Source organism: Peromyscus eremicus, chromosome 8a (assembly GCF_949786415.1).
Source record: "Peromyscus eremicus chromosome 8a, PerEre_H2_v1, whole genome shotgun sequence".
NCBI classification, from domain to species: Eukaryota; Metazoa; Chordata; class Mammalia; order Rodentia; family Cricetidae; genus Peromyscus; species Peromyscus eremicus.
In genome coordinates this window covers 85,289,468-85,301,376 of record NC_081423.1, presented here as the reverse complement: position 1 = coordinate 85,301,376, position 11,909 = coordinate 85,289,468, and the positions used below count along the sequence as shown (strand labels likewise).

Genomic DNA, 11,909 nt, shown 5'->3' with positions numbered 1-11,909 from the left:
AGATTGAAAGCAAGGTTAGTGGTACAGGCCTATCATCCCATCTGCTGAGGAGGCTGAGGGGTGAGAGCAACATTAGCCTGCCAACTTAGTGAGACCCTGCGGGAAAATAAAAAAATACAAAAGGGCTAGAGATAGCTCAGTGGTAGAGTGCTTGTCTAGCATGCATGAGATCCTGGGTTCAATTCTAAGTAACACACACACACACACACACACACACACACACACACACACACGCGGGGTGGGGGCGGGGAGTAAGAAGTTACTGTTGGAAAAGCAGGCAGGAATTGGGCAGAAGCATGGGAGAATATGGACTTTATCCTAAAGTCTTGGAGCCACTGATGGAGTTTTAGCTGGGGAGAGATGGGATCATACTTTTGTTGCCAGAAGATTCCATTGGAGAGGCTAGGAATGTAGCTTAGTTGTGTAGGGTGCTTGCCAACAGTGCACAAAGCCCTAAATTAAATTTCCATCAGCGTATAAGCCAGGTGTGATATTACCTGTGATCCTAGAACAAGTAGGAGGATCAGAAAGTCAAGGTCACCCTTGGCTACAGAGCAAGTTCCAGGCTGGCTTGGGCTGCCAATGCACTCTGTCTTTTGTTTGTTTTGGATTTTTGAGACAGGCTCTATATAGATAGACCTAGCTGTCTTAGAACTTGAAGTGTAGACCAGGCTGGCCTTGAGCTCAGAGATCCATTTGCCTCTGCCTCCTGAGTACTGAGATTAAAGGTTTGTGCCACTATACCCAGCTGAGGCTCTGTCTTACAGAAAAATAAGTTCATACCGTACAGTCACTTAGTAAACTTAGGCAAAAAGATTTCTTCCCTCTGAAGCAAGGCCAGTCATCTGGGTGTGAAGCAAGTTGGAGATAATCCTTGATAGCTTCTTATCTCTCCTGAAGCTCACCTGGAGGGGACCCATGACCCATGTTTCTTCCTTAGTCACAGTCCTAAGTGAGATCCGAAGAACAGCGGGCCTCCTGCTCAGTGTTGTGGGTTTAAGAATGTCCCAGACATTCCCTGCACTTCCTAACAATAAGTTAGGACTGGCAGGACAAGATGGCTCAGATGGTAAGAGAGATTTCGAGGCCAGCTTGACAGCCTGCATTCTATATCCAGAGCTGACGATGGAAGGTGAGAACTGACTCCTGAAAATTGTCCTCTGACCTCCACATAGGCACCATGGAACGGATAAATGAAGTTGGGGGTGCATATTTCTGGGGTGGCATTGTGAAAATCTTAGTGGGGGAAGCAAACTTTTTTTTTTTTTTTTTTTTTAATTATGTATACAGCATGTATCCCTGCAGGCCAGAAGAGGGCACCAGATCTCACTACAGATGGTTGTGAGCCACCATGTGGTTGCTGGGAATTGAACTCAGGACCTCTAGAAGAGCAGTCAGTGCTCTTAACCTCTGAGCTATCTCTCCAGCCCGGAAGCAAATTTTAACATTTAAAAAAATTTATTTTTAGCCAGGCAGTGGTGGGACATGCCTTTAATCCCAACACTCCAGAGGCAGAGGCAGGTGGATCTCTGAGTCTGAGGCTGGCCTGGTGTCAGAGAAACCCTGTCTTGAAAAACAAAACAAACAAACAAAAAAAACCACAAACAAAAAATTATTTTTAAATGATTTATTTATTTTTATTTTATATGCATTGGAGTTTTGCCTGTATGTGTGTCTGTGTGAAGATGTCTGATCCCCTGGAGGTAGAGTTACAGGCAATTTGTGAGTCACCATGTGGGTGCTGGGAATTGAACTCGGGTCCTCTGGAAGAACAGCCAGTGCTCTTAACTGATGCGCCATCTCTCCAGCCTCCCCAGAATTTATTTATTTATTTATTATTTTATTTATTTATTTTTTGGTTTTTCGAGACAGGGTTTCTCTGTGTAGCTTTGCGCCTTTCCTGGGACTCACTTGGTAGCCCAGGCTGGCCTCGAACTCACAGAGATCCGCCTGGCTCTGCCTCCCGAGTGCTGGGATTAAAGGCGTGCGCCACCACCGCCCGGCCCCCAGAATTTATTTTAAGTGTAGAAGTGTTTGGTCTGTGTGTGTGTGTGTGTGTGTGTGTGTGTGTGTGTGTGTGTGTGCATTACTTGTGTGCCTAGTACCCAAGGAGGCCAGAAGAAGGCTTACCTGGAACTGGAGTTACAGAGGGTTGTGAGCTGCCCTGTGCATGCTGGGAACCAAACTTGGCTTGGGTCCTCTCGAAGAGCGGCAAGTGGTTTTAACCACTGAGCTATATCTCACTAGCCCTTTTTCCCTCCCTGCCTCTCTCCCTCCCTCTCTCTCTCTCTCTCTCTCTCTCTCTCTCTCTCTCTCTTTCTTTCTTTCTTTCTTTCTTTGTCTTTCACAGTCTCATGTATCCCAGACTAGCCTTGAACTTGCTATGTATTGAGATGAACTTGAACTTCTGATCTTCCTGCCTCTCCCTCCCAATGCTGGGATTATAAATATGTGCCACCATGTCCAATTTATGTGGCACTAGAGATTCAGCCAGGACGTTGTACATGCTAGGCAAGCATGTTTCTGCAATTGAGCCGCATCTCTATCCCCCTAAAACAAACCTTACATTTGGCTTTTAGAGGCTACTTAAACTCTGTATTCCCTCATTGTAATTTCTGGGGCTCTACAGACTCTCTCCTAAGCTAAACTGCAGACTTACTTTAGTGTGTGTGGTTATCCACTACAGATCTTACGTTGTATAAGGTGAGAGAACAGGGTGCATTTTCCTCACTTTTTTGTATCCCTTAGGGCAGCCCACAATGGCCCTTAACATTTGCCGAGTAGGGGCTTAGTGACAGAACCTTTATCTAAGACATGGAAGATTCTGGGTTTGTTCTCTGTCCCTGAAAACAAACAAACAACAGCTCAACAACAGAATTGTTAGGTGTATGTATGAGCAGGTGGTGACAAGAAGGGATAAGACCGTGGTGGGGACATGACAGATAAAGGCAGAGGCAGGAACGCAGACTGTATGCCAGGATGTGGGTTTGTGCAGCTCTTCCCTGCTAGCATCCTATCCTTTTGATCTGGGTCACCTGCTATTGTATTTGAGCAGGTGAGGTTTCATTCAGTGATTTGCCCAAAGTCTGCTGCTTAGTGTGGAGTTGAGACTTTACATGGGATGTTTTAACCCAGAGCTGGGTGGAAGAGTCGTGTTAATTTTCCTCCCTCTTTCACAGGGTGGTATTTGATGAGAAATATGTCTGTAGTAGTAAACTGGCCAAGTTACAAAGCTGAATTTTTGGCTAGGGAGTTCAGACTTTGTGAGGACTTAGGTTTCAGTTATGTTTTTTTAGCAGCCTTTTTTTTTTTTTGAGACAGTGTCTGACTGGCTTGGAAGGAATTCATTGGGTAGCCCAGGTTGGCCTTCAACTCATGAACCTTCTGCCCAGCCTCCTGAATATTGGGATTACAGACATGGACTGCCATACACAGCTGTGGACGCTTTTAAATGAAGAATGAATATTAATGATATTTGTAAAGTGTGGTATAAATTTAATTGTGTATTAATATTTATTTAAAATAAACATGGAAAGTAAATTTAGTTTGAGGAAGTAGAAGTCAAAGGAGTCATGGCTAGTGAACTCACAGGGCTGCTCTTCAGACAAAGCTGGAAGCAGTGTGGTGTGCTAGGATAGATGCTATGGGCCAGAGGGGACTAAGACAAGTCACTGTTAGGATGAAATGAGATCATTGCCTAAGCAGCCGGGGCCAACTCAGGCTTATACAATGAATTCTATTTGCAAGTTCAAGGCCAGTCTAGGCTACATAGCAACTCTGTTGGGGATCGATAGAAGGACAGACACCATTCATCTGGAGACACATCATAAGTATCCTTGGCCGTAGAAGGCAAGGAGAAAGTTCCAGGAACTGGGATTTTAACAGCAGGCACAAACTTTTTTTTCCCCACTCCTTAATTTATATATTTTATTTCTTTATTTGTACTGGGGATTGACATTGGGACTCTAGGCTACTAGCTACATCCTTAGCCTTTTAAAACGTTTATTTTGAGATAGAGTCTTGGTAACTTATTCAGGTTGGCTCTAAACTCTAGCCCAGGCAGGCCTTGGCCTTTTGCTTCTCCTGCCTCGGGTTCCTGAGTAGCTGGCCTTACCCCTCCCCTCCCCCTTTTGTATATGTTCCTTTGAGACAGAGTCTCATGTGACCCAAACTGGCCTGATAGCCTCAGCTTACTATGGAGCTGAAGCTGGCCTTGGAACTCTCGATCCTTCTGCCTCAGTCTCCGGAGTGCCGAGACCCTGGGCCTTCTGCATCTCCAGCTAAGAGCATTCCTCTCACATGCTCGTCTAGATTGGAAAGAGGCCTTTTCTCCTCAACTCACCTGAACTGACTTGGAGACAAGTATCGTGTCTGGAAAGAAACTCCAGATGCTGACTCAGGTCACAGTCCCAGGTTCTAGTCAATGTACTAAACTTTCCAAGGACAGGTGAAGAAGCAAGGATCAAAAGACTGTACACAGCATGCAGATGTCCAGCCCATCTGGAGCCCCTTTGTCCTACAGAAGCCCTCTTGCCCCTCCCCAAAGATAATTGAGACGCAAAAGTTTCCTCTATTTCTCTTAAAGCCGCCATGTAAATCTACTTCCTGTCATTAATTTCGGTCACCTGTTTTTTTTTTCCATAGAGCAGTGAGCATGAACCTTACATTCCAATAGCAAAGTGTGAGTGAGAATTCCTGGATATAATGGCTAGTCTATTGCCTGTGTTTCCTGTCACAGTATAACCTGTTGTGATGGTCACTTGCCCTGTAAGTGTGGCTAGATACCCAACAGTAATACCTACCACTTCATTGGAGTAACTTGGACTCAAATTCCAGATGATGTAAATACTACCTTTGGGCCTGGAAGGCTCTGGGAGCCCTATGGCACACTCAGACTTCTGCCTAGGAGTAACCTTTACTTTATTGACTTGTGTATGGGATACTCAGAGATTTGAGGTTGACTCTTTTTATCCAGATTGTTCAAAAGCTATCAGTCTGCAATGGCAACATTCACAGTGGATTAATCAAAATTGGCCAAATGTTAAAGCACCCACAGGTACTGGATTAGGAATTCTAGGACAAGCTGGACTCACTGCAAATGAAGAAAGAGATTCCTTATGTACTAGTTACTTTTCTACCACTGCAGTGGGCCACCGTGGCCAAGAACAACATTCTGAATCACAGTCCACGGAGGGAAGTCAAGGCAGGAACTCAGCAGGGCAGGAACCTGGAGGCAGGAGCTGATGCAGAGGCCACGGAGGGGTGCTGCTTACGGCCTTGTCCTCGTGACTTGCTCAGCCTGCTTTCTTTTTTTTTTAAAGATTTACTTATTTATTATGTATACAGTGCTCTATCTGCATGTACACCTGCAGACCAGAAGAGGGCACCAGATCTCATTACAGGTGGTTGTGAGCTACCATGTGGTTGCTGGGAATTGAACTCAGGACCTCTGGAAGAACAAGCAGTGCTCTTAACCACTGAGCCATCCCTCCAGCCCTCAGCCTGCTTTCTTATAGACCCCAGAATCAATAAGCCCAGGGGTGGTCTCACCCACAATGCCCCTCCCACATTAATCACTAATTAAGAAAATGCCCTGCAGGCTTGTCTGCTTACAGCCTGAGCTTTTTTTTTTTTTTTTTTTTTTTTTTGGTTTTGGTTTTTGATTTTTGGAGACTGGGTTTCTCTGTATAGCCCTGGCTGTCTTGGAACTAGCTCTGTAGACCAGGCTGACCTCAAACTCACCGAGATCCACCTGCCTCTGCCTCCTGAGTACTGGGCTTAAAGGCGTGTGTCACCACCTCCCAGCAGCTTGATCTTATAGAGGCATATTTTTTCAACTGAGGTTCTCTCCTCTCAGATGACTCTAGCCCACACATAAAACCAGCCAGCACACCTTAGAAAAGGACTCACTTAAGCCGGGCGGTGGTGGCGCACGCCTTTAATCCCAGCACTCGGGAGGCAGAGCCAGGCGGATCTCTGTGAGTTTGAGGCCAGCCTGGGCTACCAAGTGAGTTCCAGGAAAGGCGCAAAGCTACACAGAGAAACCCTGTCTCGAAAAAACAAAAAAGAAAAGAAAAGGACTCACTTTTTTAAATTAATTAATTAATTTTACGTGCATTGGTGTTTTGCCTGCATGTATGTCTGTGTAAGGGTGTCAGATCCACTGGAACTGGAGTTACAGATAGTTGTGAGCAGCCATTTGGGTGCTGGGAATTGAACCCAGGTCCTCTGGAAGAGCAGCCAGTGCTCCCAACCTCTCAGCCATCTCTCCAGCCCCTAGGACTCACTTTTTTTTTTTTTTTAAAGATTTATTTATTTGTTATGTATACACTGTTCTGTCTGCATATACACCTGCAGGTCAGAAGAGGGCACCAGATCTCATTATGGATGGTTGTGAGCCATCATGTGGTTGCTGGGAATTGAACTCAGGACCTCTAGAAGAGCAGCCAGTACTCTTAACCTCTGAGTCATCTCTCCAGCCCCTAGGACTCACTTTCAAAACAGGACGTATAGAAGGAATGCTATTTCAGGAAAAGGAAACGGAAACTCTTCTAGAGCAGTGGCCCTCAGCTTTCCTATGCTGCGACTCTTTAAAATAGTTCCAAATGCTGTGGTGACCCCCAAACATACAATTATTTCATTGTTACTCCATAACTGTAATTTTGCTACCATTATGAATCATAATGTAAATATCTGATATGTAGGATATCTGACATGCGACCCCTTAAAGGGGTTGCGACCCACAGGTTGAGAACCACTGTTCTAAAGGAAATTATGTGTTATGGGAAAGGATTTAAAACACTAGAGAAACTACACAGGACTATTTCCACTAAGAGGTGGGAAAGCCTGTACTTGAACTCAACAAGGATTCTTGACAACGGTACTACAGATGGAATCTGAGGTAGCCAGTGGTGGAGCATGGCCAGCACTTCTTCTCTCAGAAGCCAGGACTAATGATCCGTGGAAATCTTACAAAACTCTGTAGTTGGAAGGTTTCTCCAGTCCTGCCCGGCCTGCAGTCCCACAGCTGCTTATAAAATAATTACTCAGAGGCTTATGTTAATTACCAATTGCATGGCCTATGGCAGGCTTCTTGCTAGCTTGCTCGCTACAAAACTCCAATTATGAGAAATAATAAATGGAGTTTGTAACTTAAGACCAGCTCACTATGTAGCTCTGGCTGTCCTGGAACTCTCTATGTAAGACCAGGCTGGCCTCAAACTCAAACTCCCAGAGATCCACCTCTCTGCCTCCCAAATGCTGGGAATAAAGGCATGCGCCACCTTGACCAGCTTCAACAGGTCTGGCCTCTTGATTCTGTCCCTGCCATAAATTATATTTGGTACATTGGAAAAGATCAATTCTGCTTGGAGGAATTCAGAACGACGCTGTGTAGTTACCTGATTCCTTCTGTAACATAACTGTCCATTTACCTCCTTAAGCTGGATTCTGGTGTAACACCAAGATAACAGGCCAGATCAAGTAATTATCCAGAAATAAGAGTTACAGTATTTAGATACTGAAGATCAGTCTGTTTTAGAATTGGGTTTGCCACCCCACATGAGGTGATTGCCATGAACTCAAACTGGCCAGATGAAAGACTAAAGAATACTGAACTGTTTCAGGTGCTCTGGACAGCAAATACAATGTACTACAAAGTACAAGTGACTGCAGACACAGAGGAAACTGTATCAGTACGGTTAAGGAGTATCAATACGGTTAAGGAGTATGATGTCACATGCAGAGGAATTTTTGGTTAGGATGCCTTTTCTTTTCTTTTTTTTTTTTTTTTTGAGACAGGGTTTCTCTGTGTAGCTTTGGAGCCTGTCCTGGATCTCACTCTGTAGGCCAGGCTGGCCTCGAACTCACAGAGATCCGCCTGGCTCTGCCTCCCGGGTGCTGGGATTAAAGTCGTGCGCCGCCGCCGCCGCCGCCGCCGCCGCCACCACCACCACCACCACCCAGCAGGATGCCTTTTCTTGATCTGCTACTTTCACCTCATTAGGCCAGACTGGATTCTTGATAATTTAATTTTAGATATAGAAGTCCTATTATACGTCACATATAAATATTATGTCAAATACAGAGGGTGCAAGAAAAGAAAAAGTCAGGTCCAGATCATGATGGCTGGTGTTTTGACATGATCCAGAAGTTTGTTTCTTACTAGCTATCGGGGACTATGGGGGTCCAGCCCCTCGATAGTCCCCTCCCAGGGTCCGGGAAGAATCTACAACCAGCTGGTAATTAATCTTTGATAAAAAGAAATGAATCTATGTACACGAGACTCCTAGTTCATACACTTTATTATTCTGTGATAGTTCTCTCTACACAGCTTCTATTCTGCTCTCATGTCTAGCTCCGTTCTTGCCTGATTTCTCTATATTTATCTACTGTCCCGTCTAGGTTCTATCTTAATTCCTTCATCTAGTTCTGTCCCTTCTAGGTTCTCATCTATCTAGTTCTTTCCCCTATCAGCTCCTCTCCCATCTCCTCCTCTCTCCTCATCTCCTTCTCTCTCCTCATCTTGTTCTTCCCCATCTGGCTCTTCCTCATCTTCCATCTCGTTCCTCTAGTCCTCTCTTTTAGCCCTTCAATCTAGTTCTTCCCCATCTCAGTTTGTTCCTCTCAAGTTCTTACCCATCTAGTTCTTCCATTCTCTTTTCTCTTCTCTGTGCCCTGGAAGTCCTGGTATATATACACTTACAAGCAGTAGTCCCTTGGCAGTGCAAAACCAGGCTTCCAGGGTCAAACGGAAGGGTGATAAGAATCACATAGGGGGGCTGGAGAGATGGCTCAGAGGTTAAGAGCACTGCTTGCTCTTCCAAAGGTCCTGAGTTCAATTCCCAGCAACCACATGGTGGCTCACAGCCATCTGTAATGAGATCTGGTGCCCTCTTCTGGCCTGCAGGGATATGTGCAGACAGAACACTGTATACATAATAAATAAATAAATCAATCTTTAAAAAAAAAAAAAAAAAAAAAAAAAAAAGAATCACATAGGGAGGCAATAACCATTAATTATCCTTTGCAACCCCAAAGGGAAGTGACCAATGGGGAAATGAATTAACTAAAGGCTAAATTCAGGTAATTTCTAGGAAGATGGATCTTATGTGCTCAACTATTAAACTCTTAAATGTGATTAGTAGAAAATGTTAAGAATCTATAAGTTGCTAGGTCAATGGGAGAAAATAAAACTGTCTTTTTTCCTGTGGCTCCTATCTGTCCAAGCTATCTGCCGTTTTTCTGCAGGGTGGGGGAAAGTGTGCTCAGTCGCTAGGCAACTTGTGTACAGCTAGATGCTTCTGGTGATAGTTAAAGGGAGATCTGGAACTACAGGTAAGGTTTGGGAAAAGAGGAAGTAAGGCTTAATTGGCACGTCCGCCAGGCCTTCTCAAACAGGTAGCCTGGATGCTTAAGTGTGTTCTTAGAGAGTACGGAGGTATCTCTGATAAGGTGCTTTCCTCCAACTGGGGATGGATCTGACTGGATGCTGCCAATGATGATAATTACAGGGAGGCCTGAACTGGGGTTCTGGCTGAGCATAGCTGTCAGCACAGAAGGTTATCTAAATATTCCTAGAAGTGGTTAGGTAAGGAGTTAGCGGTCTATAAAGTTAGTAAGGCTGTAAGAAAGGGGGGTCCGAGCTGAATTGTGTAAAGCTATTACTTAACGTCCACCTGACCTAGGTGGTGTCTCCTTGTGGAATTTACCTTAAATCAGGAGATTTGCATGTGGACTGTTATTACTGCTAGTCCTTGAAAGTGGCCAAGGGAGATATCTGATTCCAGAGAAAGCCTTTCCTGAGGCTGTTCTCCAAATACCTGGAATGTGTATGTCCAGAGAGTGATGAGTCCACACTGTTAGTCCTTCTTAGGGAAAACTCAATTGGGAAAACTATGAAGGCACACATGATTTTCATAACAGAAGACAGCTGATATATAACAAGTCAAGTAACACCAAAAACTCCTTGGGATTTGGCTTCCTCTGGAGGAATTCCCTGATTCCTCCAGGTAGTGACTTTGCCATAACCAGCTGAGTTCTTATGATATATTCCTGCGGCCTGCAGCAACTAGCTTTACCAAAGGTTCCTCTTCTGAAGACTGCTGTCCTGCCCACTACTCAGGCCCCTATCGACATCAGATCCTAGGAATGAGCCTTCCTACCTACCAGGGACCTTATAATACATATAATAAATAATATGTATCCCCTGCATACACAAAATGTGATGCCTGTCCAACAGGGGGAATGAGAATGAGAATGTTTTTGAGAGAAAATGTATCTGCAGAGACTATTGTTTAGAACTGCAGTACTATGGAGAGATTGTAATAGTCCAGGTCCAGAGGCTAATTACCTTATTTTGGGGCTAGTTCTACCCTCTGGAATAGCCATTCCTTACCCACCACTATGTCTGACCTAATATCTTTCAACTAATGGAATAGATAAACCTTTGGGAGCCAGGCAGTGGTGGCGAACACTTTTAATACCAGCAGTCAGAGGCCAACCTAGTCGACAGAGCTAGTTCCAGGACAGCCAGGAAAGAAACCCTGTCTCAAAAAACCAAAAAATAAGCTGGGCGGTGGTGGCACATGCCTTTAATCCCAGCACTCAGGAGGTAGAGCCAGGCGGATCTCCGTAAGTTTGAGACTAGCCTGGGCTACCAAGTGAGTTCCAGGAAAGGCGCAAAGCTACACAGAGAAGCCCAGTCTTGAAAAACAAACAAACAAACCACCAAAAAGTAAATAAAAAATAAAAACAAAACAATTAAAAAAACAAAACAAAAACTCCACAAAAGCACTTTTGGAATCTTTTAACTTAGCAGAGCACTAGCTTCCACTGACTCAAAAGCTAAGAATATCATCAGGTAGCATTTTAGGCCTATAGAAAAATTGCCCACACCTTGCTCTAACCACCTCTCTGATATGATACAGTCACCTATGTATTTTAAACTTGCCTTGATCTGTGACTATCTTTGTCCTGTAAAACTATAAAGCTTCATGAAACTGCTTCCATGTTGGAACATGGAATTTGGGATAATCTAAATCTGTTCCTGGACCATGGTTACTCATATATGTTCCAGAATAAAACCCTGTCTTTTATTGAGTTGAGAGCTGTTTCTTTTAATGACAAAAGTGATCTGATAAAAATGTCAAGTTACTTCATTCTTCAATATATTAGCTCCTCACTGCGAAGAGCACTGAGAATGCCCTTCTTAGTGGCAAAGAAACATGGTTCCTACCTTTAATTAGTAGGCAAGGATACAGTTCAGGAAGAGGGAAGGGAGGCAGGATAGGCATCACTAAGGACCACCTACTACCTGTGCTCTTCATTAGGTACTTATTATTTCCAATTCTTTTGGGAACACTGCACAGTACTGATTATCCTCCTCTTCTGGAGGAATTTAGATGAGGTATGGACAAAATGTGGGCCAGCAATCAAATAACTTTGAGCGGATAAATGGATTAACTTCAAAATATCAGTTAGTTCTTGTGTAAAATGAGATTAATGACAGTATCCACCGTAAGGACTCTAAGGCCTAAGATAATAACCTTACAGTGTGCTCTTAAGATCTGGTGGATAGCTGGGAGGTTGTGGCGCATGCCTTTAATCCCAGCACTGGGGAGGCAGAGGAAGGCGGATCTCCGTGAGTTTGAGGCCAGCCTGGTCTACAGAGCGAGATCCAAGAAAGGCCCAAAGCTACAGAGGAATCCTGTCTCGAAAAACCGAAAAAAAAAAAAAAAAGTGGATAAAAAGTGACCTGTTAACTGCTGTAGCTACTGTGGTTACTAATACGAATTCATGGTTTATACTTTTCTCTGACCGTTTTGTCACTGGAATGTAAGGTTCGTATTCACTGCTCTAGGGAAAAAAAACCAGGTGATAGAAATTGTGCCGGGAAGGACATCTCCTCC

At 44.2% G+C, this 11,909-nt stretch overlaps 1 protein-coding gene across 1 annotated transcript in view; it reads right to left on the bottom strand.

The window, feature by feature from the left end:
• Window positions 1-11,909, bottom strand: part of Nmt1 (N-myristoyltransferase 1) — a 52,939-nt gene that overhangs the window by 40,629 nt on the left and 401 nt on the right. The window contains exon 2 of the mRNA XM_059270732.1: window positions 11,819-11,856. Within this exon, the coding sequence (XP_059126715.1) occupies window positions 11,819-11,856 (38 nt within the window). The remainder of the gene's footprint in view (window positions 1-11,818; window positions 11,857-11,909) is intronic.